Below are 26,255 nucleotides of genomic sequence, written 5' to 3'. Positions count from 1 at the left end.
TTTAAGGTCGCCATTTTCGATTTGTATCTTCACTGGCACATGTTATACAAATCATAAACAAGTTTTGTTTTTTTTTTTCATTTTAGGCAAGGATTGTTCGATCAACATAAACGAGTGTGCCACTAACCCGTGCGCGGCCGGTGCCACGTGCGTGGACGGCATCGCCAGCTACAAGTGCGTGTGTCAGGAGGGGCTCACCGGTCCCCACTGCGAGATCAACATTGACGATTGTTTGGTGGGTTTACACTAGTATTTACGCAGTGACATAGCTTACAAAGTGCTTTTGCAAAGTGAAAGTGAAGACTGCAATTGTGGATTATAAGATCTAAATATCTCCTGAGGATGCTTCGGTTTAGGGGCGAAACGTGTGTTGAGTGTGTTTTGGGATTTGTGTGGTGCTGCTTGGTGGTGGTGCATTTTGCTTGCTTGGTGCATATCGAATGCTGCATCTTTTACTTTTAATCTGCAAATTAAGCTTTTGGTTAAATGTATATCATGGATTTTCGCAAAATAACGCCTACTCCTATAAACAGTTAATAAAAGGTTTTTGACTGCCCTTGTAGTCCCAGCCGTGTGAGCACGGCGGGCGTTGCGAAGACGGGCTCAACGGCTACACGTGCGACTGCGCGGGCACGGGCTACACCGGCGACGACTGCGAGATCAACATCGACGAGTGCGCGTCGCAGCCGTGCCGCAACGGCGGCTCGTGCTTCGACGACGTCAACGACTACCACTGCAACTGCTACTCGGGCTTCACTGGTGAGAACATATCGCCTCAACGATAAGCATGGCCTGCCCATTGTATCTTCAGCTTGCTTATGGTTTGGGTGAATGGCCTTAATTCCTTTGGATCTCCTAAATTCGTATTTTATCCCTCAGGGAAAGTCCTATTATCATAGTCCTCTCCATAGTAGATTGACTTTGAATTTGTGGAAGAGAGACCGTTTGTCGGTGTCCATGTTTCAGTCCCATACGTGAGGACGGGAAAGACACACTAGTTTTAAGACTTTCGTCTTCATGTATTTAGAAATCAACGATGAGGGTAACAAAGTACAATATTGAAATATACCAAGCGACAGAAAAACAAACTTTCCATATTTCATTTGAACTTTATTTTGTTATAAATCACCAGGCAAGAACTGCGAGACAGACATTGACGAGTGCGAGAGCTCGCCGTGCAAGCACGCGGGCATATGCCTGGAGCGCAGCAACGCGAGCCTCTACAGTGCGCGCGGCGACGCGCCGCAGGTGGGCCCACAGCCGCACATGCTGCTGCCGGAACACTTCTATCAGCCCTTCTCGTTCGAGAACGCTAGCGGGTAACGTAAATAAATTTTGTGTAGTTCTTGATAAAGTAAAATTTAAACCTTAGCCTCAGCCTTAAAGAAATTCGAAAAATCAGCGGTACTCAAACCTCAATATTGTCGTACTCCTACCGCAAGCTTTAAGCACTTTTGGAATAAATATTACTAATATTTTAAAAATATTTAATGTGGAATCCCAACTTTTTTGTGAAATGAAGGTTAAACGCAATAATATTTTAATAAAGTCATGTTGATTTTAGACCTAGTTTAGAGTGAGTTTAGATCTATTGTTTTTCAAGGGTTTTGTGCTTTGGTCATGTTTGATGTTAGACTTGTCAAAATCGAATGACAGATAGAAGTCATGTATCATAGACACGCAAGTTATGTCAATGAGAAATGAAAAGAGTCTTATTATACAATCCGACACGACATGGTTACTATCCAACTGCTTTTAACTGATGTGTTATTTTGTGTGCAGATTTGAGTGCGTATGCGTCGCGGGCACCACGGGCCCGCGCTGTGAGATCAACATAGACGAGTGCGCGTCGTCGCCGTGTCGGTACGGCAAGTGTGTGGACGGGATCGGCAGCTACTCCTGTGAATGCTTCGCGGGCTACGAGGGCGACCACTGCCAGGACGAGATCAACGAGTGCTTGAGGTAGTGTATCCCACCGACTACGCGTCGTCGAAGTGATCTAACGAATGTGGGATAATGCATAGGTGTAATAGCCTCAATAGCTCAACGGACGAAATTACTATAGGTCAGCTGTTTAAACCCCACCCGATGCACTACTGTCATGCCTGATACGTAACACCAGCTTTACGCTTACTTGGAAGGGAAAGGAGAATATTCTTCATGATTAACATGACTAATATTCCTCTTAGTTTTTTTTACATAACTACATAATATGATTAGATTTAAAACGTGATCGAATCTGGCTTGTAAGTTAACTCAGGTATAATTGTGTAATTACAAAAGAAATATGCCCTCTTTAAGAAAATCTCCTTTTTGGAAGTCGCCAAGGAAGAAGGAAGAAAATGGGTGGCCCCATTGTTGGTATAATGTCAACGAGGCAAGCTATTCTCAACATTCTGTTACAATATCTCACACCCGGCTTTACTCACGTGTTTAGTCGACCGTAGCCCAACTAGTTGAACCCATCGAAAAAGGACCCCGGATGGGTTCGAAACTAGTCGGGCTAACCCAGTGGAAATCACTCACGATAGTTTAAACGCTAAAATTCTGCTACAAGTTTGGAATGGCCTGTTCTATTCCAACATTCGTGACGTGAGCTGTATATTGACAGATACACGCCGTGCGAGCACGGGCGCTGCGACGATCGCCGCGCTTCCTACTACTGCTTCTGCGAGCCGGGCTGGGGCGGACAGAACTGCTCCGTGGTGCTGGAGGGCTGCCGGGGCGAGCCCTGCCGCAACAACGGCACGTGCCTGCCCTGGCTCGTCAACGAGAACGACCACCGGTTCAACTGCTCCTGCGCACCCGGCTACTACGGCACCACGTGCGAAAAGGTAAGGATTGTTACGGGTTTGCTTCAATAATGCTACACAAAACTGTTTAAACTAATTATTTATTATACAAAACATGCACTTAGGCTAAGTCTTAGCCTAGATTTTAGGCGCCAGGAGAGTTTTTGCTATTTTTGTACCGGAACTCTACCAAAACCAGACCTCGGCTAGCTGTATTCAGGGTTTGTAAAGGTCAGGGTCCAAGAAGGGCATTCCCGTGAGGCTACGACAATCGAGAAATCAACATTTAAAAACCACTATAAAGGCTAAAGTGATGCCTAACCTGATATTAATAACTGTGCAACTCACCCCTTCTGGAATTTGATGCAGATACATTATTTGCTAATCGCAAATTAATAAAGATTTCTATAAATCGTAAAATATCCAAAACTAACATAATAATTGCGTCACACACGCATTATTTCCGTAGGTACACAGAACGTCTTGTTGCGTTGTACAGCTGATCGGTAATGTCGTAAATCGTAATGGCCGATCGTGACCTTCAAACTTCACTATTTTATAGAACAAATTACAAAATATTAATTAGAGTCTAATATGATTTCGTCGGGATCGAACTCGGGTATCGCGATATACATTTTATACTTAACAAATGTCATTAATCGTATGAAATCTTCCTTATCCATTATAGGATATTTGACTCTTTCCTGCTATAAGTCCCGAAAATTGTTATTGCGCTGGAACCACGTCTCATTAACATCGAATTGACGTCATTTTGGTGTCAACCGAAATAAAAATATAGCATCAGCTCGAAATTTCAGTCTAGTGCTGACGTCACTAACATGGTGGCCACGCATTGGCAGTTTGCGGAACTTATAGAATTGGTCATCTTATACGTTTCCTTTGTAGATATCCACCCTGGTCATACAAGCAAAAACCGATTAAGTGCTAGGTGGACTCGTATACGATGGATTCTCCATATCACGTACGAGAAATAATACTTTTATTTTTCGTGATGTAACCCTGTAAAATCTTTCTGAAGATTTGCTAATTTGGTGACTGCCTTCCATCGAAGTTTAGGGTGATGATGATTTTGAAAAACGAGAAGGATAGGGACCTGTATAGCAACTCTGTCACGTTGTAGATTACAACGATGTCACTGGAGAAGAGCAGCTACGCGGAGGTGAACACGTCGCGCGAGGAGGGCTACGACATCTCCTTCCGCTTCAAGACCACGCTGGGCAGCGGCCTGCTGGCCATGGGCCGCGGCTTCACCTACTTCTTCCTGGAGCTGTCCAACGGCCGCCTCAACCTGCACTCCAGCCTGCTCAACAAGTGGGAGGGCGTGTTCATTGGCTCCAACCTCAACGACAGCAACTGGCAGAAGGTGAGCTTGTTCCTTCCCCTTTTTTTTAATTTATAGACTAGTGCTTGGCTGCAATCAGACCTGGTGGCAAGTGATGATGCAGCCTAAAATGGAGCGCGCTTGCCTAGAAGATGCCTATTCACACTTGACTTGAAGGTACCCATATTATGATTGGAGGGGAAAACTGATGCTGGAAGGGTGTTCCGAATCTAAGCGGTTCGAATCAGAAATGTGTAGGCAAGGAAGTTGTTATTAGGTCCAATCTCAATGATAGCAACTGGCGTCTACTTCCTTTTTTATAGTTGCTAAATAAAAAAAGCTGTGAGAGCCTAGTGGCTAGGACGTCCGCCTTCTAATCGGAGGTCAAGGGTTCGATCCCGAACACGCACCTCTTAAGTTTTCGGAGTTATAAAATATCACTCGCTTCAACGGTGAAGGAAAACATCGCGAGCAAACTTGCATGCCTGAGAGTTCTCCATAATGTTCTCAAAGGTGTGTGAAGTCTACCAATCCGCATATGACCAGCGTGGTAGACTATGACTAAAAACCTTTCTCACTCTGAGAGGAGACCCGTGCTCTATAGTGAGCCGGCGATGGGTTGACCATGATGAAATGAATAAAAAAGCTTGCAGACTATTGAGCAGTTTTAACTTTAGTGACGTGTGTTCCCAAAGCATGTGCGTCTGTGCGTTTTACTAGTCGAGCGTCGGTTGCAGGTGTTCGTAACAATCAACTCTTCGCACCTGGTGCTGGCGGCCAACGAGGAGCAGACCATCTACCCCATCAGCCAGAACGAGGCGTTCAACGCGTCCGTCACCTCGTTCCCGTCCACGCGGCTGGGCACGGCCGGCTCGTCGTACGCCACGCTCACGCACGGACCCAACTTCTTCATCGGCTGTTTCCAGGACGTAGTCGTTAATGGCCAATGGGTGACTAGAATTTGGCAAATCCCACTCGTAATCATTCTCGTCTTAACCTAGACTCGTATGTAACTGAATGTACTCGAACTCCAATCCTACACAGGCCAAAACTTCTAACACTGAGAAAAAATCCGTCTTGGTCTTGGACATGTTTTTGGAATGTTTTCTATAATTTCGTTGTTTGATCTTTTTATACATTTTGACATTCAGTGCTTATAAAATCAGTTTTAATTCAATGAGCAGCATCATTCAATGAATCGCGATGATTTTGACAGTCAAATTTATTAGGTGTGTTATCCATTTCCCCCCTGGTTAGTGACAGTGTTCGTAAACAGGTTCTGCCGGAGGATTCCAACGCAACTGCAGTGGAAAGCCGCACGGAACGATCAGGGTCTGAGGAAGAAGACGAGGACGGCGAGAGAGTGGCCCAGGCGGTGCTGCGCGGAGTGTCGGCCTCCTGTCCCCGAGTGCCGCAATGCGCGCCCAACCCGTGCCTGTCTGGAGGAGCGTGCGAGGACCACTGGACCTCCTACCGATGCACCTGTCCACGCCCGCACTTGGGAGACCGGTGCCAGTATAGTGAGTTGCCTCTGTTCTTTATACCTGGTTTACTTTTAAATTTTTAATAAAAATGGCGAGCCAACGATCAGGCGGGTTAGCTGATTAAGTGATTTAAGTTAAGTGATTACCACCGCCCATGAGCATTTGCAGTACGAGAGGAACCGCCGATGCGTTGCCGGCCTTTCAGGAAATTGTTAGTCCGCCCCTTGTATAACCCCATGTTGTAATCTAATGGGAACACCGCCGATGGGAGTTGATTCTACAGTTTGCATGTGCGTGGAAAAAAGCATCTGGCACAACGGGCGGTCGAAGTGCACCAGACACCCAGTATCTGTTATGTTTCGTTTTATATAAATCTCTATCTCGTATTATATAAATCGTTGTATCTCGGTAAAACATCATGGGTTTCTCACCAATTTCACTTCAATCATTACGTCTTAAACATTTTCTCGTTTATGTCAATGGGTGTTAAAATTTTAGTTTTGGTCATTGAAGCATTTTGAATTTATCAAATGATTAATCAAAACAAAACCAAATTGTTTTTTTTTTGTAGAGCAGTTTCTTGAGCGAAGAATTGATCTTGTGCTATTACGGCATGAAAAGATCTTCGGTTTCTGACTGAGTTGTGTGTGTGTGTGTGTGTGTGTGCGCAGACTACACGGCAGCCACGTTCGGGCACGAGGCGGCCACGCCGCACTCGGTGGTGACGGTGCAGGTGTCGGAGGCGGCGCGCCGCGCGGTGCACGCCGCGCTCGACATCTCCATGTTCATCCGCACCAGGAAGCCGACCGGCCAGATCTTCTACCTCGGCTCGCTGCCCAAGTAAGTCATCACCATGATCGACACATCGCCGGCTCTAAACACGGATCTCCTCTCATGGTGAGATCTATAGAGCCAGTGGCGTGCACAGTGTTCGAAGACAGGGTAGGCATTAGTTAGGTAGGAACCTGTTTACGTGCAGGTCATAATGAAAAATATGCATTGAGCTATTACAACTGGGGTAAGCAGTGCATTTATGCCTCTATGATCTGCACGCCACTGTATAGAGCGCACTCTGACTTTGCTTAAAACGAGACCGAGCTATATCTCTCACATAAATCTGTCTCGTTTTAACTCAAACTATCACAAGGGAATCAGTTAGAACGCAAGTCCATTTCACTGGCTCCCCACCACATAGCTCCGAGCACACGCCCGCTGTACCGCGTCTAGCGCTGGATAATAAGTTGACGCTATGCCCTTCTACTTTTGTGCACGAGACAATGTACTATATCTATTGTGTAGATACAACACTATGGATACAAGCACTACATATCTTGGGGTGTACACAAGTTTAGCTTTACGAGATGTAACTCTCCGCGCAGGTACGGCCAAACAGAAGAGACGCTAGTGGGAGCGTCGCTGAAGGCCGGGGAACTCCTAGTCCACCTGCGCTTCAACCAGACGCCGGAAGACTACACGGTGGGCGGCACGCGGCTGGACAACGGCCTGCTGTACCTGATCGAGGTGGTGCGCAACTCCACGCTGGTGCAAGTCAAGCTCAACGGCACGGAGTACTTCAGGAAGTCCATATCGGCCGCTAAACAGCTCGATGCGCAGGTTTGTGTAGCACAGGAAGTGTAGTAGTGCAGCTTGAAATGACAATCGGGGAGGGAATGCCCCGCACAGCCCCCGCGCTAAAACGGTGCGGGTGACGTGCGTCATCTCAACTTGTCGCGGACTATATATTGCAGTGATACTACATATTTTATTATTATTATTACAGCGGACTATATATTTTGTCTGGTGGGAGGCTTCGGCCGTGGCTAGTTACCACCCTATCGGCAAAGCCGTGCCGCCAAGCGATTTAGCGTTCCGGTGCTGCCGTGTAGAAACCAACGGGGGTATGGGTTTAATAAAAAACTGTTATACCCCTTCCAGGTTAGCCCGCTACCATCTTAGACTGCATCATCACTTACCACCAGGTGACATTGCAGTCAAGGGCTAACTTGTATCTGAATAAAAATTAAAAAAAAAAGTGAAAATTTTATTGTTTATTTATTACATGTGCCTGGAAATGGGCAGTCAAAGTTCATTTGTCTTCATACGAATTTTTTTTTGGTACCTACTTCTAGTACAAGCGTCAGGCTTGTGCTAGGGAGTAGGTACGACAATAGTGCAACGGGCGGGGCTTGGACCGTCGACCTTTCGGTTTTCAGCCCACTCCTTTACCCGTTGAGCTATTGAGGCTCTAAATTACCTACCTCAATAATTAGCTTATTACGACTGAAAAACTTTGACCTTGTGATTACTGAAAGCAATGAGTACATAAGATGGTCTTCCCAGGTGCTGTATCTCGGCGGGCCTCCGCCCCCGCCGCCGCCCACTGCCGCCGCCTACGAGAACGCGACGACGGGCGCGCCGCTGCCCGAGCCCGACGACGACGATTACTTCAAGGGCGTCATACAGGATGTGCAGGTCACCATTTTTGTTTTGAGAGTTTCGACTCTCATTTCTTAGTGATTTTGTAGAATATCCAGTGCTTGAGTAATGTTTTTTCGGGTTGTGCCACACAATATGACAGTTTGTTCCGGCGCTTCTTTTGCTTGTTCTCAGGTGGAAAAAGCGCCGGAATAACCAGCTCTTAGCTTTGTTGTAATGAGTGGCACAATTGCATAAATAAACGTCTTTTCTTTCTTTCTTTCTTTCTTTTTAAGCGAAATTGCGAAATGATTTTAAGATTAAAATAGAAAGTTCCCCCAAAAAGTCCCATATTTGCATTAGTTAGTAGCTTTCTGGTCTGTGTCTTAGTCCACAACGAATTCTTTCAATTATCACCATTTCACACATAAAACTTACTAAAAATATCAAAGCCGTTATAGAGCGCACTTGACTTAGCTTTGACTTAAGACAAAGTTAAAACGTGACAGATGTATATCTTTCACATAAATCTGTCTCGTTTTAACTCAATCGTAAGTCTGAGCATAGTCAAAGTGCGCTCTATAGATGTCAGCCTAAAGGTTACGTACATGTATTGTGTGCAGGTTTCGAACGGGCTCGACGTGGCCGTGGTGGAGTTCTTCCCGCTGAAGGCGGAGGGGCTGCGCGTGCCGGCGCCCTTCGGCGAGGTGTCGCTGGACCCCGCGGGCGTGCTGCGCGGCGTGGTGTCGGACGACGTGTGCGCCTCGCACCCCTGTCTGCACAACGCCACCTGCTCGCTCACCTGGAACGACTACACGTATGTGGGCCCAAGTTTGTACAGCTCCATCTGCGGGGTAGAGTAAGCGACATAGCTCAACGGGTTGCAAAGCTGAAGTGGCAATGGGCAGGGCACATAGTTCGTACAACCGGTAGACGTTGGGGTCCCAAGGTGCTGGATTGGCGACCTCACACCGGAAGATGCAGCGTTGGAAGACCCCCACTAGGTGGATGGACGAGATCAGACGAGTTGCAGGGAGCCGCTGGATCCAGGCGGCGCAAGACCGTGGCGTGTGGAAGTCCCTGCTAGAGACCTATGTCCAGCTGTGGCTAATGATGATGATCTGCGGGGTGATTCGCTAACTCAGTGTACACTGATTGATAGCCACCAAGCTCATTTGACGTTGGTTGGTTCTACATTGCTGCTTCATTGAGAGATATTAAAATGTATTTTCGTAGAAAACCTTCAATGGATTAAAAATAAATGTCAAATGAGCTCGATAGCTATCATTCACTAATCAGTGTTACAGTGCGACAAGGCTATCTTGGCTTGTGGCGAAAATCGGAACTAACGTTGCCGTCAAGTGTCCCCTTTGTTCTTTTTTGAATAGTCTAAGCCTTCGTTCTCTAACAGCGCCCACCTGTCAATGTCATTCTAGTGCCAAAATAGCCTTGTCGCACTGTAGACACTGAATTAGCGAGTCAGTAGGCTGGGGCTTGATTATGAAGTAGAAGTAATGGAGAGTTCACTTCCAATACTTACTTGAAGCTAATACCTACTTATCGCTATGTTTGACTTATTAGTCAAAGTGTGATAGCGATAAGTAGGAAGTGAACTAATACTCTAAACTCTTGCTCTAATTTATTAATTAGAGTGAGAGAGGATCCCAGTGGGGTTGCGATCTCTCGCTCTTAGAGTCCCCGCAGACCACAAACTTTTTATCGGCCGATAGTTTGGTCGGTTTCTTAATGAGTATGAAGATGTAAGTATGTAAGTGCGCAAATTATAACGATTACATCTTCATACTGATTAAGAAACCGACCAAACTATCGGCCGATAAGAAGTTTGTGGTCTGCGGGGACTCTTACTCGCAATCGAAGTGACTTAGTCATATCGATACTGAAGTTGAACTACTTGATCGAAACATTGTTTACACGGATCAGTTGGACTATCAAGTCGGTCTACCGGTCGACCGCGACGTGTGAACGCGGCTTAAACCCGCTTTAATTCTCCACACGATAATTACACTAAACTTATGTATGTATTGTGGCTAATTCCGTTGTATACAAATCTCTAAACTAAACTAAAATGGCAAGTCTAAATCTATTCCTATCCCTTTCATAGTGTTGCTTGCGGAAAAGGATAGCACTATGGTTTAGAAATTGTGTACAAGAGAATCGGCCCCATTGTTTAATTTCTCAGCAAATATGCATAAATATCTCTGATGTTTTAGTTTGTGTTTTTATATTTCTGTACTGGTTTTGTTTATGTTTCTATAATGTTTGAAGATGCTTTTTTATCATCTATCTTATATCTTTTTTCTATATTGTTTTGTTTTAATATTATTGCAACCCTCGTAACGGGCCGCCATTTTTAGAAGCACGCCAGAAGGTGTCAAAAGGTGCGTAAACCTCGCACCAACTGGCAAACGCCATCATTTTCATTGTACTAGTTTCTAGTTGTAAATGATTCACCTGATGAATGACCAATGTCTTCCAACGCTGCGTCTTCCGGTGCGAGGTCGCCATTCCAGCACCTTGGGACCCCAACGTCTATCGGTTTTACGAACCATCTGCTGTGGTTTTACGTGCTATGTCGGTTACTCTAGTTCTCCTACGGATCTCCTCATTTCTGAGTTGATCATGTAGGGAAACTCCACGCATAGCTCTCTCCATATGAGGCCCATAGTTAGCGACCAAGGGAGTCTTTCTCTGTCTTGTCCTGTTTTTCAAGGGAGGGTTCAAATTCAAATCCCTCAATCTCTTCCTCAAGAGGGAGCCTTAAGAAGATTTCTCCCATAGAGCTAGGCTAAAGTGAGGGTGCGTGCCCACAGATGCGCGTGTCCGCGCGGCTACAAGGGCAAGCAGTGCGGCGAGGTGGAGTTCTGCCAGCTGCAGGGCTGCCCGCTCAACTCGCACTGCAGGAACCTCGACCGCGGGTAAGCCACAGACACATTATCACTTTATTTTGAACAACTCTGCCTTAGGGCCGGTTGTTTCAAACCATTGGTCTTCGTAAGATACGTTCGTTAAAATTTAATACGTAGATTATAGTTATTTTTAAGGAGCGCCAGCTCGCCAACAAACTGGCTCACCAGTTTGGCGAGAAAATAATAATGTAAATATTTGGTGTACCTACGATTGTTATAAATAAAAAAAAAAAAAAAAAAAAAACAGACGTAGACGAATTTTAACATTTGTTCATTTAAGAGCGTTGCTTCATTGTACAAAAAACTGTTCGTCTTTGTTATTCTGGTTACGAAACTAACCCAAAAAATTAACTTGCTTTTCCGTATCCTTTTTTATTTCATTTTATATTAAATTATATAGTTATTGATATTGCTACTTCGCATTTTAAACACTTATTCTTTTCTAAAAATTCTCTTTCATCTTCAAAAAAACTACCATTAAAAGCATTGAATTCAATTGATTCCATTATAATTTGTAAATAAAATATTCCGTTTGTAGGAAGTATGAAGTTACGAACTGATTTGACGATCACCAATGGCGCCAGCACTGGTTAACGTAAACGTAACTTTTTAACGAACGTTAGCGCTAATAGATGCTGAATCAACGCTTTTTCTTTTCTTACGTTCGTTAGCGCCATATTTAAAGGTTACGTGTCCGTCAAAATTTGTTGAAACAACCGGCCCTTAGTCACCGAAAATGGCGCGTATCTATAATATACGAAAGCACACAAAAGTATCATTGGAATTGAGAATCTGTTTCTATTGAAGTCCGTTCAAATTGTGATCTCTCGCTGAAATGTAAGACATGGCAAGTGGTGTACGTATGTAATGGTCACAGGTACGAGTGCGTGTCCAACGCGACGTTCGACGGCGTCAACACCACCCTCAGCTACCGGCTGCGCGTGCCGCGCGGCGCCGCGCTCGCCGCGCACACGCTGGACCCCGTGGACCTGCCCAACTCGCTCACCATCACTTACAGGTAGCTTTTTGTTTATAGCTGGCTGCATATTATCTATCTGTACTGTACTATACTGGCACCGATTCCGTTGGCTTTCTCTAAACTAAATTTAGAGTATCTGCATCCTTTTCTTTTAACAATGCTAAAAAGGGACAGAACATGATCTTTACATTTAAAGACTCTAAATTTTAGTGCACGATACAAATTTAAACAGTAGGCTCACGACTGTGCGCTAAAATCATGGGTTTTACCATCTAAAATTAAATTTTAAACTGTCAAACTGCGTCTGTCCTGTTCATTTTACATTAGGAAGAAGAGTATGCGAATACTCCAAAATTAGGTTGTGCTCATTATCAGTCTGTGCACTTTTTGATTGTCCAGGAGCAAGATGGGCGGCACGCTGTTCCGCGCGGAGCAGAGCGGCGCGGCGGGCGAGGAGGGCGCGGTGTTCAGCGTGGGGCTGTACAAGGGGCAGGTGGGCGTGCAGTGGCGGCTGGGCGGCCTGCCCGCTCAGCGCCGCATGCGCTCCCGCCGCCCGCACGACGCCTGGGTCACGCTGCGACTCGTGCTCACTGACGGACGGATCACGGGTAAGGGCTTTGTGGCACGTATAGTACCCGACGGATCGAGATGGCAATCAGGGAGACACCCCACACGTCCGCACGTCACCCGCGCTATCCCCCACCGGGTTAGCGTGGGAGCTGTGTGGGTGTGCGGGGCGTCCCCACCCCGATTGCGATCTCGACCTGTCGTGTATAAGTCCCGCAAATTGCTAATGCGCGTGGCCACCATTTTAGTGACGTCAGTACTAGACTGAAGTTTCGAGCTGATGGTATATTTTTATTTCGGCTGACGTCAAAATGACGTCATTTCGATGTTAATGAGACTAGTTCCAGCGCAATAGCAATTTGCGGGACTTATACCATATGTAACGATAGACAGCAGGAAAAAGTCAAATTATTCATTGGGGTAACATAGAATGATAATGAAGAGATAAACTGATTGTTGACTTAGGCTTAGATCTAGAACACCATATAATAGAATAATCAGCGTAACACGTTTGTATGGAGAAGCGTGTGTTATTGGAGACCGGGCCTTACTTTCTGTTTCTCTTCGTAGGCTCCTTCGTAGACGCCGAGGGCCAGGAGGAGGTGGGCCTCGCGGATAACATCGACGTCGCGGCGTGGCAGAAGCTGGTGACGGAGGGCATCATCACCCTGGGGGGAGTTCACCCCCCGGGCACCGTCACCCCCCGCCCCGCCGCGCTCACCACCATCTACACAACTAGCCTTGTGAGTATCACCATGTTATTGACTTTATGAGAATAAACGTCTTTAAACCTAAACAGTTTTTTAGTAACTTTTTGTAAGAGAAAGTTCTAGAAGTTTATATTTTAAGAATCCGCATAAAATAAGTTTAATCAGAGTATTTTTGTTTTATAATTTTTTTCATAATTTTTTTATTTTTCATTTTATTGATTTGTTAACAGATAATACACATAAAATAAAAAAACACAATGCCCAGAAAAAAAAATTAGAGTGTACATCCAATTACTGGCAAATCGGCATGCATTTTTAAAAGTGTGCAAGTACGGAGTTACCAGTTTACTTCTTCGTCTTGCTTACCTTATCCCACGCTACGTAGGGTCGGCGCCACATGTCTTCTTCGTCCACTCACTTCTGTCATTCGTCAACGTATTATCCACTCCTCTTTCACACAATCCATCCACCTTTTCTTTGGTCGTCCTCTGCTCTTTTTTCCTTCCACACCAGTTAACTTAAAGAAAAAGAAAAGAAACATGAAAAATCATTGTGCATTATATAAAAGTTATTTCGTTACTTTCTTTTGTTTGTAATTTCGTTTTCTATTTTAAATTCTATCTTGGCCAGTTTTCCGAACAATGAAACTAGAAACTTGTCTATTATCCTTGTATTTTTTGTGTTTAGATGGAGAACTCGACTGATCCCAACGTGGTGGAATATTCGGAAGACGAATTGGTCGATGACAACCTCGCTGGAGAATATTTCAAAGTGAGTTAAGTACGCGACCGAAAGTAAAGTACATCGACTTTAGGAGGAGATAGCAAAGTAGAGCACTGTCTCTGTCGTTGAGACCGACCAAACGTCATATAGGTATGAGTGACAGAGACAACGCTCTACAAAGCCGAAACGTCATTCTAAAGGGCGATGTACATTACTTTCGGTCGCGTACTGTAGATAAATTTTCTATTGTGTTTCTATTTCATGGCTTTTCAGATGGTGACCAACTTTGGAAACCGCCAAACCAAAGCGTTTCGAATGAACTTACCGCCATTGGCTATTTGGATATCCGAAATCCATTTTTTCGTTAATACGGATTGCACGATATCAAGCGATGGATTGTTTTTTTTATTCATTATAGGCACGCTAACGCATGACTACAATCACACCTGATGGAAAGTGATGATGCGGCCTAAGATGGGACGCGTTTACCTAGAAGATGCCTATTCACTCTTGTTTTAAAGATAGCCGGGTTGTAATTGGTAGGAAACACATATCGTGGAAGAGTATTCCAAACCTCAGCCATGTATATGAGGAATGATGACGCAAAACGTTTCGTGCGTGTAGATGGGATGTCGACGACATAAGGAAACTCGCCCGACGTCTTGCGGTTCGGTGGTAAAATGGTGAAGGGGGGACAAGATCGAAAAGTTCCTGAGCACACTCTCCATTTTAGGACATTCAGTAATTTGTCGACGTTTTATGTTCGTGTCAGGGTTGCCTGGGCGCGGTGCACGTGGGCTCGCTGCTGCTGCCGTTCTTCACGGAGGAGGAGCTGTTCGTGGGCTCGGCCGCCGCTCTGCTGGCCGCGCAACCGCACTATGCGCTCATGTATGTACTGCTTTGAAAAAAACTCAAAAAAAGCTAATGTTGCATTGACACCCAGATGAACCAGAACCTATGTTTAAAATTTCAAGCCTCTAGCTCATCACCTGACCTGATTTTTGCATGGATATAGTTGAGGACCTGGAGAGTGACACAGGCTACTTTTTATTTGGGAAAATCAAAAAGTTCTCACGGGATTTCTGAAAATCGAAAGCCACTCGAGTGAAGTTAAGGTGTCGGTAAGTCTAAATATATAAAAGGAAAAGTTGACTGACTGACTGACTGACTGATCTATCAACGCACAGCGCAAACTACTGGACGGATCGGGCTGAAATTTGGCATGCAGATAGCTATTATGACGTAAGCATCCGCTAAGAAAGGATTTTTGAAAATTCAACCCCAAAGGGGGTGAAATAGGGGTTTGAAACTTGTGTAGTCCACGCGGACGAAGTCGCGAGCATAAGCTAGTCTTCAATAAAATGGATTGGTGGTGATTGTGTTGTAACTTGCAGGTCGGGGTCGCCGTGGGGCGCGTCGTCGGGCGTGGGCTGCGTGCTGTGCCTGGAGGCGCAGTGCGAGCGCGGCGCGCACTGCCGCGACGTGCGCAACTCGTACGCGTGCGCGTGCCCGCCCGGCTACGCGGGCGACTACTGCCAGGTGGACGTGGACGAGTGCGAGCACCACCAGTGCCAGAACGGCGCCACGTGCCAGGACGACGTCGCCAAGTACAACTGCATCTGCCCCGAAGGATACGACGGACAGTTGTAAGTGTTCGGCGTCGCTCGCTCGCGCGACGATCGCGTAGTCGCGCCCGTGACACCGCGAATGTGTTACAGTTGCGAGCACGACATCGACGAGTGCGAGTCGTCGCCGTGCGAGAACGGCGGCACGTGCTGGGACGAGCCCGGCGCCTTCCGCTGCGAGTGCGGCGACGAGTGGCGCGGCGCGCGCTGCGAGCGCCCGCGCGTGCGCACGTGCGCGCACCGGCCCTGCGCGCCCGCGCCGCGCGCCAACTGCACCGACCTACCCGGTCAGTACAATAAAGTGGTTTCAATAGGTATTTTTACTATGCAGTTTGGCCTGCCTATACTGTCCGCCATTTTTTTTTTATAGTAGCCACGCTTTTCTGTATTAATCAATAGCTGGCATCGATGCAATAATATTGTATGAGACAAAATCTTCCGAAGTTTCCGAATCTGTCAAGTTTCCGAGGTAAAAGCTATCAGATATGTACTGGTGTTTAAACTGTTGTACTTATGATGCTAATGTAGTATAACTTTGATAGCTCGGTATCTCCTCGCGATCGAAGTGAAAAGTAGGGTGTTTGCTCGGGGCTAAAGTGTCGCTAATGCCCACAGACACCGTGAACGGCAACAACTACACGTGCACGTGCGGCGAGGGCTGGGAGGGCGTGCACTGCGAGCTGGCCTTCTGCGAGACCACGCCCTGTCTCAACGGGCAGTGCAACACTGAGGCGCAGGTGAGGCAGCGCAACAGAACAGGCATCATCTAGACAAGCGAGCTCCAACCTAGACCTCATCATTGCTTTGCTTCTGAGGCACGATTGTCAAGCGCTAGACTATCTCATAATTAAAAAAAAATTGGATGTACGCCTAAAAAGTATTTTAACTATCGAGAGTGATTTCCATTATAAGTATAGATTGTTACGGCTATACTCACGTATAGGCTATAGTCGACGTTAGCTCGAATAGTTTCGAACCCATCCCGGGTCCTTTTTCACAGGGACTCAGCTCGGTGCGCGTCGCGGATGGGTTCGAAACTAGTCGGGTTTACGTCGACTAAATACGTGTGTACAGCCGTATCAAGATATCCTTATAGTAAAAAGTGTTTGTATTTCAGCCGCCCGTGTGCGAGTGCTGGCCGGGCTGGAGCGGGCGCCTGTGCGGCACGGAGCACGACGAGTGCGCGGGCGCCGCGGCGTGCCGGCACGGCGGCCGCTGCGTGCCCAAGCAACGACCGCCCGTCTGCGACTGTCCGCCTGGTACGTCTATTGCTTCTTCATATACTGTGCTATACGTCACAGTCAAAAAGCTACCTAAAAGTTGTATGAAAGAGAGTATGAATGTTTTGTATAAATGTTTTGTATGAAAGGTAACTAACACCTAATAAGTAGGTACCTACCTAAAAAATCTATAAATCGCGTGAGGTCAATGATCTTTGTCAGCCCTAGCACAGATTACGGTCTATTTGGGCTGCTAATTACAAACACCAGTCTCAGGTTTTATCTAGTGCTTTGGTCTAAAAGTGTAGTGTAAAATGTTCACTTTTCATGAAGTCGAAACAAATAGAAAATAATAAATAAAAGCTTGCTATCTTGAACAAGGTGAAACTTCACGCCAAAACAAGGAACCACACTTTACCAGACTTAGATTCGGTCTGGCATGAAATACAGTTGCCATATCTGGGATGGATCTGCCAAGAATTCTTGGTAGTCAATCACTTAACTCAGGCGAAATTGCTGTCTCCAACATGCCTGCCTTATTGCTCTTTGTATGGGATATATTTTGACTACTGAAAGCATACCTTCCATTCCCTTCCATTAAAACCTTAATAGGTTGCTTTGAGGAACGAATTTTAAATTTAGTTTATCTCATACAAAACCGCCCAACGCGCCTAAAGAAGTTTAGTAAAGTTAAATGGCGTATCTGACGTGCCCACTGCCCGTGGGTTCCGTGTACCTTGGATGGATACGTGTAGATATTTTGTTGTTTATTATTATTTTTACCAACCAAACCTGATTTCCTAACAAAATCACTATACAATATACATATTTGGCGTTCCCACTTGATTAATATTTTTTAAAGAACTTTGCTTATTAAACCTTATTTTATTTTCTTAATTTTTATAGCTGTACTCTATAAAATAACAATAAAAGTAAAATACTTATCAGTCAATATAATATCGAAAGCGAAACTAATTCATAAAAGAAGAGACGGTTAATAGATTCACTAGAAAGTAAATACCGATAAAAATATACAATTTCGCAATACGCGCGGTTTGTTGTTATCAGGCCGAGAACGCTTCATCGACAACAATCTAGCTCCACTGATAACGTCGCTGATAACAGACACCACAGCGGCTCCCAAACTTTCACATTTTTATTTCCGAAGTCAGTCATATATTATATCTCTATATATAAAAATGAATCGCTGAATGTGTTGCTGATCGCAAATCTCGAGAACAGCTGAACCGATTTTTGAAGTCTTTTTTTATAATATCCCTTGAATTACGAGGATGGTTCTTACAGAGAGAAAAATTTAAAAAATTGCCTGTGTGGCAAACTTTGGCCTAAACTTCTGTATTGGTATGATGAACAAACAAATGACATACGTGCGTTGAGTTAAGAAACGAATTTTACTCATCGGATGACTAATTCTATTAGAGTAGCTACAATAGTTATTCAATTAAAGTGACGTCGCCTACGTTTTCCTTGCGACATTGATAACGCGTCGAGTGCGACACGAGACGCCGCACTTTGTGATTCACTGGCCTCGCGCGGAGGTTACTCCCTGACCACTGCACCAAGCAAAAACATGGACAAAAACTACACCAAAAACACAATCAAATACTATTTCTTTCAACCATTAGTGTAATTGTAGCTGAAACTGAGTGAGTTCGCGATGTGCGTGTCGTGTGAGCGGATAATAGGGTGACGGCGAAATGACGCGGAAGGATATTTGGATAGTCTTATTTGTTTTTTCAGCAAGTTTGCTGGGTATGTGTATTTAACCTACTAAGTTATGCTGAAGAGCGAGCGATTTTTGCATGTATTTTAATTTTCAATGAGATTGGTATGGTCACAGTTGTGTAGATTTTGACTAAACTCTGATATTAGTGGTAGGATTTCAGATATTACTTTGATCCGTTATGGTCTTTTTACAGTACTGCCCAAAAAAAGAAGCTATTTGTTTTCTAAATGCCTGAACAGATGAGGATGTATGAGGTATCATTCGAACTTAGATTCCTTACATTTTTTTCCTAACTACATTTTTTTTAAACAGTTCAATATGGAAGGGCAGTTGTGTTTTTAATTAATACCAGTTTGGAAACATACTTATACCAAGTATCATACGTTCATAGAAATTTTGAATGAATAAACAAAGAAAAAATGTTTGAATGTCTGAGCGTAGATGTAGAACAGAACGTTTCAGGTAGAACATACTTTTAGTGATGAGTATGAGTACTTAGTTGTTGGATATTTTTTTTGTTTAAATGTATAGAACTGTTAGCATAGTGATTAGCGGGTAATTATAATCGTATCGTAATTATGGGAATTTTGTTGTATTACAATTTTCAATACTAATTGAAATCATTAATTTCCCATCACCGCCCCATTACTGAGTATAGATCTCCTCTCAGAAGGCTTTACACCATAGCTTGTCAGAAATTAATTCCCTTTACGCTGCGCTGGCTCCACACGTTGGCCCCAACATGTGGATCGGGGAACTAGCATTGGCCCCAACGTTGGCAAAGTTAATTTCCCGATCCACACGTTGGGCGAACAGTTGGGGCCAACATGTAGAGCTGGCGTTACTGCCGTGAACTGTGGCAGTAAAGCGTCACCTACACTGACCGACGTATACAGGAACGTAGTTGAAGGAAACTAGTATTCTCTCATCGTGTAAAGTTGTTGAATTGAGCTCGTACGAAGTACCGGTTGCCAGTTCACAGTCGATATGTAAGATTGTGTGTTGTGTCACAGAATGGCGCGGGGCGCGTTGCGAGGAGGACGTGGACGAGTGCGCGGAGGGCGTCGTGAGCTGCGGGCCCGGACAGTGCGTCAACACGCCCGGCGGGTACAAGTGAGTGGCTGTTTCTATTGCCGTTTCATTCGAGCTTAACCCCAAAGCATCACAACCGTCAGAAATCCGACTTTCTCCGTCTTTTTTTTTTGATTTTTTCTGCCGTAAATCTGGACTGGAGATGGTATACGGATGTGTAGAAATAGGTTTTCGGTAAAATTATTTCTATTTTCAAATTCGAACTTTATTTACTTCTTGTAGGACACTGGCTAGTAAGTGTCTCTTGAGCTCCATTTAGAATTTAGATGGACTGGCTCGGAGAGCGTTTCTAGTTATTATCTAACGGTGCCCTCCCCCCTGCCCAGATGCGAGTGTCCGGAGGGCTACTGCGGCGACGGCTGCGCGCTCGCCGACCCGTGCTTCGCCGCGCCGCCGCCTGCGGACCAGCTGCCCGGCGACACCACCGAGGCGGAGGACGAGACGGGGCCGCGGCACGGGCCGTGCCTGCACGGCGCGCGCTGCGAGCAGCGCTGCGCGGCCGCCGTGGACTACGAGTGCCACTGCGTCGACGGCTGGGTCGGCGTCAACTGCACGCAGCAGGTAGCGCTCTTTACTGTGGGCACGTACACGAGGGGCGCGCTCAGTCCCTACACTGTTTTTTGTACAACCCGTTTGTACCTAAATTGTGTAACGTCAGCATGCAGAACTAGACTGTGGAGTCCCAACTCGTGACACGGACCGACACCGACACCGAACAGACTCACGCCCTCGGTACTGATCCAACACAGTCAATCGCTTTATAGGAGTCCCGAAGGGAAAAAGTCTGTCTGTCACTATGCACACATGCTATTTTTGCATATATCTTCTTTTTTTTTTAAAGAATATTAGCCATGTTAAATGACCAATCCCCTTTCCTCTCCATCTAAGCGCCAGGTACGACAATAGTGCATTAGGCGGGGTTTGAACCGTTGACCTTTCGGTTTTCAGTCCACTTCTTTACCGGTTGAGCTATTGAGGCTCTTTATAGATAGTCTTATTTAAGTAATTTCAAATGTGACTTGCTCAACGTGTTGTCCTCGGCAGGGCGTGGCGGCGCAGGGCGGCGGGGTGAGCAGCGCGGCGCGCTGGGCGCTGGGCGCGGGCGGCGCGCTGCTGGCGCTGGCGGCGGGCGGCGCGGCGCTGGCGGCGCTGGCGGCGCAGGCGCGGCGCAAGCGCGCCACGCGCGGCACCTACTCGCCCTCCGGACAGGAGTACTGCAACCCGCGCGCCGAGATGCTGGCGCACGCGCTCAAGCCGCCGCCCGAGGAGAGGCTCATATGATGGCCGCCACCGCGAGCTTCGTGATAACACAAGGCGATATTGTCGCGAAGGAAGCGACGGTACATTGTTACATCCTTTTTAAAATATGAAATACCTAAGGAGTGTAAAACTAAATAAACGTAGTTATGCAAAATAGATCCAACCCGCACGAAATGCTGTGACTTGTGATAAATTATAGTTTCAATCAAATTCGTGTAAAATAACAAGACCTTAGTCTGATTTGACATGTATATTTTGTTAGCAAATATAACAAAGTTCGTTTTCCGAGCGAGCGAAGGAATTTAAAATGGAATCACAAAAGTAGCGAGTGATTAAAATTATATTTGTGGATTGGATCCATTTTGCATAACTACATAATAATATGGTAATTGTGAACAAAACACGGCTAATACTCAGGTCAATATTACCAACAAGTCATAAAATCGTTGTCCCACGACTACATCTAAGTTTCCGTACATTAGCTCGCTTCTAGAACGCGCATTCATTTGGTACGTGACACATAATAATATGTTCACGACAAATAATATCAACGATTGATCCGAGACGAGACTAATTGTTCCATTTTATTGTACAGCACTACCACTTAGAGTCTCATCGGCAACATTCGTTTGCACAGTAAAGTAAAACCTAACGCCGACTAAACCGAATACACCAATCAAATACAGACCTTATTGATTAACTTTAAGATTTTAAATACATCGCTCATAATTCGCGCGTACAAAACATGGCGCGTAGGCAACAACCAATAGCGGACGAATGAACGTTATGATTGGCTGAGATATTTTCGCGCCATTAAAAAAATAGATTTCTGCACAAGTACATCGGCGTAACTTATAAAAGTGGTAGTACTGTACTACAGTATATTATACCGAAAGATGTTTTACGCGTCAAAAAAACAAATCGGTTATTAATTTTCTTTCCCCTTTTCTACTTTCTTGTCTGACACGTCATACGTGCAGTTTTAAATCTATTGTATATATTTCACACATATCTAAATGAATTATTGAACTGCCCCCCAATTGTGTAAGAATAACCATTTCATGGCTATCGCAATCGTCAAGAATTCGGCCCTTTGATTGGCTGTGAAAAAATGTAAACAGCGAATCAACCAATCAAAAGGCAGAATTTCTTGACGATTGCGATAGCCATGAAATGGTTATTCTTACACAATTGGGGGGCAGATCCCTAATAATTGACTTTTAAAATGTAAATTTTTTATACTTTTATGAAATAATTATTTATTAATTTTAATAAATCGTGTAGGTACAATGCATATAATAAAATAACCGACGATTTAAATATATTATCGCGATATTTTATCACAAAATTATGTAGAAAATTATGATCGACTTATGAATTTGAAGGTAGATATTAAAATAGAAAATGAAATTTTTAAAAATATGAAAAAGTAAAAGTTGTATCTATTACCGACTTTTGAAGCCGAATTTTATATTGTACCAATTAAAATGTAACGACTTATCTATATCCACTTAATACAATATTATGTATTAGGCATCCACATAATAAAACATATATATTAGGTAGCAATTCATACGGGACTGGCGTCTAGACCGACGTTTCGGCGGGGGTCAGTTAGTTAGTAAGTTTGTACTGAAGCACTGGTGATTCTACATTTGACTTAATTTTAAGTGGGGGCTACTAAGTTTTAATACTTTACTCGCTCGCATTTGCCGTGGGAGGAAAATGGGAGCCAAACCAAGTCACTAAGAACGCTGAATTAGTTATACAAGAGGTACAATGTGGCTTACTGTGTTGTTCACAGTTTAATCTAGAGTGTAACCAACTTATCTGTTCAGGTGACAACATCGCTTGTGGAGAATTTGGTATAATTTTAATAGAGTGGCGAATGTTTCGAGTTTGAAGCTGAAAGTTTCTCTGCGTATTGTCCCCGAGCCTGAGAGAAACGTTTGTTTGCATCATGGTGGCTTTGGGAGGTGACAGGTTTATTATCTGTGTAAACAGTGGACACCAGACACTTGTGTCGTGGGAACCTCCGCCAGACACCCTTAAACGTTAATAGTTTATTAAACTTGATATGTGTCTGACAGGGTGTTGCCACCATACTAGGTATCTGGCATGCATCACGTGATTTCTAATGCTACTCTGAAGAAAATATTAAAAAATTAGACTTTATACTTTGACGTAAGATTTTTTACACCTTTATTGCCTGTTATCTCCCAAAACCTCCATGATTCAAACAAACAGCCGAACAAACTTTCAGCTTTTATAAAATAAGGAACGTCTGCTCTTAGGCCAATAGGTGAAATTGTTCATCCTGTAAAGTTGACGAATTGAGGTAGTACCTACCGATTGGTAGTTCGCAGTCGATATGCGATCAGCTTTGTAGTGAAGTAAGTCCAGCGAGCAAACGCCGGTGAAGTTAGTAGTCGTAAGATCTATGCTTTAACATTGGTGCGAGAGCGCCTCGCCGGCCTTATATCGTTTTAGGATTTAGCGTAAGTGTAAATACTCGTGTGTGGCGAGGGAGCTAGTGTTGCGAGCGTGAGAATCACTTGTGCTGTTTTATATTAAAGGTGGTATTTTGGGAGCGAGTAGTGAGGCCGCAGTTTGAAATATTGGAGATAAAAATTTGGATTTTTAATTTTTTACGATTAAATCTTGATTTTATTGAAATAAGCGATAAAACAGGAATTTCTCATGAAAAATTATTCTTGATAAGCCAAGTTTAGTGTATTATAACGATTTTTTTAGCAGTTTTAAATAAATATGTGAAATAGATATCCTTAGATTAAAATTCTGTATCTAACTTTATAGTTCCAATTTTGCTTTCACTAACCGCTGCCAAAATGTCATTCTTCTCCCCTAGCACCACACTTGTGATTGCATTGAAGCTTCGGTCAATCTGAGGTGAATTCTGAGCGAGATCCGGGAGACTGGCATGCTTTCGTATACGAAAGCATCCGTACAAGTTCCTTGACGCAATTGGTGCGAGCGAATTTGTTCCCGCGCGGAATTCGCCTCAGGGTGATCGCAACTTATTGTTGTCAAAGTTTGGTCCTAAGGGTATTGTATTTTAGTATTTATGTAGATATAAGTGAAATGAAAAAGCGTGCAAGATTCTAAATTACATGATAGAGAAGGCGAGCTCGACCGCACATGCGCCCCCGCGCCTCGCACCCCTCCACCCCACCACCCCTACACCCCTACACCCCTGAACCTGGATACGCACCTAACTAAAGTATTACCTGCAACTTACTCACTATACGTAACAGTTAGATATAGTACAAACAAATGCAACTTTTCAACTATAGTCGACGCATTTTAAACTGAGTCGTCGAGTTATGTGTCTGTTTCGCTCGCACTTACCTAAGACCTGTAAGTACGATCGAAACAGTTATTGTTTTCAATTGCTTTCATACAATTATAAAGTGTATAGAGTGTTCCGTCTTACGATTCATAAGCAAATAGATTAGTTGATAGAACAGAGGGCTGCGAGCGCGCGTCGGGCGGCGGCGACCCGTCCGTGCCTTACCTAACCACAAGTCTGTATATTGAGGATTTTATCTAATATTCATAATTGTAACTAATTATGCTCGAGTTCGAGCAACTAGGTGTAAGTACGTGTAGAATAAGTGTACAGTTAACTGTCTCTGCAGATTTCAGATTATAGAATCGGATATAGTCCGTACAAAATGACTTCTCACGCGCCATGGGTCAAATGTTGTGTCAAAACTAGACTAAAATCGTACTTTTGACATGAAATTTGACACAAAAAGTTTATAACTGCGCGTGAAAAGTCATTTTTACGCATTATAGTTGCCTGTTTAAAGCGACCTACTAAATTATCGACTGCTCAGTAATCTGCATTCGGCGGACGTTTTAGTGTCTATATAATATTGTTCGTTCCGGAGACGTGATATAGTGTACTTAACTATTGATGCTTTGTACCAGCATCAGCATCAGCACCAGTATTACCTAATGGCTATACTTAATCTTTTGCTCAACTTACCTTACATTCCAACTTGCTGTATAGAGAAATTTATATTTTTATCTGTTTTATTTTTATGCAATCGAGTGGCTAGTCTATGGTAAGAAATTGTACTTTTAAGTACTTTCGGTTTTAAAGAGAGCAGGCAGTTTTTAATGCCCTAATGTATTTTAATTACCTAGTTAATTATTGTTTATGCAAATTATAACAGGATTTTGCCCAAATTCATCGCAGCTTGTTTAAAAGGGCAACTCCTAATGTATTGTAATCATTTTACTATATATTGTATACAATGGCTACGCGATAGTAACTAACATTATTTACATATTGTATGCTCGCTGTATTTTATATTTCTTGTATGTAGCTACATATAATTGCGAGACTAGTTTCGACATTGTGATATTTTCGAACGACAGTGTTCCGCTCTTCGGATCTTTGTTAAAGAACAATTTTCTAACACTTTTCTAGTGAAAATGATGAGTGTATTTTACAATGTATATAGCAGTCCACCTTTTGGTGATCACTAACTAGGTTAAGTAGTATTTATTTTTCACAACTCTGTCCAAATATATTTTAACGTGAATCTTACAGTGTATCTAGATAATTATTTAACTATCACTGTTTGGTTATTTTAATCAATTTTGAGGCAATCTTAATTTATATAATGTAATATCGAAGCGCCATATTGTGTAAACGCTCACTGCAGAAATGTTACCGTCCACTTCATAATATCTGTAGATTGTTCGTTCGCATCCCGAGGTTTGCGTTTACTCATTAATTCGCTACGTGATTGAATTTAATAAAAATACATTTTACATTATTCTGGTTTTTTATTTTAACTTCTACCTACTGATAATTAGGTAGTAAATGTTACACATCAAGCTATGTTCCTTGATCGAGCTATAAAGCCCTGTCAAGTTAGTTCAAAAAGGTACAAGTTTACAATAATTAGCATAGTCTGAGCTAAAAAAATTGTATGAATGTTGGGAACACCATTATAAATTAATTAAAATTGTATGAATGTTGGGAACACCATTATAAATTAATTGTGAAGTCTCGCAGAAAAAAGAAGTCAAAAGGTCTATTTGTATTTTATGATAAAACTTAACTGTTTAGCTTGAAATACGCAAAAACACCATTTTTCTGAACTTTGACCTTGAATAATTTTTTTTTTGGGATGGGAACAGGTTCACAATTCATTTATAATGGTGTATTATATCAATTTTTGGCTCCGCGAATTATTGTAACCTTGAATGTCTATATTTTGACCGGGCTAATAGACCATGCCATGTCGAGAACAGGCGAATTCACCACGAATAATTGCTTCCGAACTTTGCGTCCAGGCGGAGCAAATGAGGGAGGAAATGACTGGGGGTAGGTA

At 43.8% G+C, this 26,255-nt stretch overlaps 1 protein-coding gene and 1 long non-coding RNA gene across 4 annotated transcripts in view; one reads left to right on the top strand and one right to left on the bottom strand.

The window, feature by feature from the left end:
• The window catches only part of crb (cell polarity complex component crumbs), a 71,647-nt gene extending 45,953 nt beyond the window's left edge, over positions 1–25,694 (top strand). For 2 of the 3 annotated variants that reach the window (XM_069509883.1, XM_069509882.1), the window contains exons 18-43: positions 87–235; positions 564–759; positions 1,133–1,319; positions 1,783–1,962; positions 2,612–2,834; positions 3,934–4,176; positions 4,872–5,084; positions 5,411–5,654; positions 6,290–6,458; positions 6,998–7,232; positions 7,959–8,090; positions 8,657–8,850; positions 10,409–10,432; positions 10,865–10,969; positions 11,838–11,978; positions 12,339–12,547; positions 13,077–13,249; positions 13,904–13,987; positions 14,712–14,827; positions 15,334–15,585; positions 15,658–15,851; positions 16,180–16,301; positions 16,682–16,823; positions 19,545–19,644; positions 19,950–20,184; positions 20,668–25,694. In XM_069509883.1, coding sequence (XP_069365984.1) covers positions 87–235; positions 564–759; positions 1,133–1,319; positions 1,783–1,962; positions 2,612–2,834; positions 3,934–4,176; positions 4,872–5,084; positions 5,411–5,654; positions 6,290–6,458; positions 6,998–7,232; positions 7,959–8,090; positions 8,657–8,850; positions 10,409–10,432; positions 10,865–10,969; positions 11,838–11,978; positions 12,339–12,547; positions 13,077–13,249; positions 13,904–13,987; positions 14,712–14,827; positions 15,334–15,585; positions 15,658–15,851; positions 16,180–16,301; positions 16,682–16,823; positions 19,545–19,644; positions 19,950–20,184; positions 20,668–20,904 — 4,499 coding nt within the window. In that variant the 3' untranslated portion in view covers positions 20,905–25,694. The remainder of the gene's footprint in view (positions 1–86; positions 236–563; positions 760–1,132; positions 1,320–1,782; positions 1,963–2,611; positions 2,835–3,933; positions 4,177–4,871; positions 5,085–5,410; positions 5,655–6,289; positions 6,459–6,997; positions 7,233–7,958; positions 8,091–8,656; positions 8,851–10,408; positions 10,433–10,864; positions 10,970–11,837; positions 11,979–12,338; positions 12,548–13,076; positions 13,250–13,903; positions 13,988–14,711; positions 14,828–15,333; positions 15,586–15,657; positions 15,852–16,179; positions 16,302–16,681; positions 16,824–19,544; positions 19,645–19,949; positions 20,185–20,667) is intronic. The other variant, XM_069509884.1, reaches the window with a different exon arrangement.
• LOC138402227 (uncharacterized) lies at positions 12,405–13,862 on the bottom strand. Its single transcript, XR_011236637.1, has 3 exons — positions 13,583–13,862; positions 13,058–13,233; positions 12,405–12,529 (listed from the first exon to the last, which is right to left on the bottom strand). It is a non-coding gene; the product is annotated as an uncharacterized lncRNA (long non-coding RNA).
• Positions 25,695–26,255: the final 561 nt, after the last annotated feature.

This window comes from Maniola hyperantus, chromosome 4, assembly GCF_902806685.2.
Source record: "Maniola hyperantus chromosome 4, iAphHyp1.2, whole genome shotgun sequence".
NCBI lineage: Eukaryota > Metazoa > Arthropoda > Insecta > Lepidoptera > Nymphalidae > Maniola > Maniola hyperantus.
Note: the sequence above shows the minus strand (reverse complement) of the source record. Positions and strands in the feature narration are given on the sequence as shown.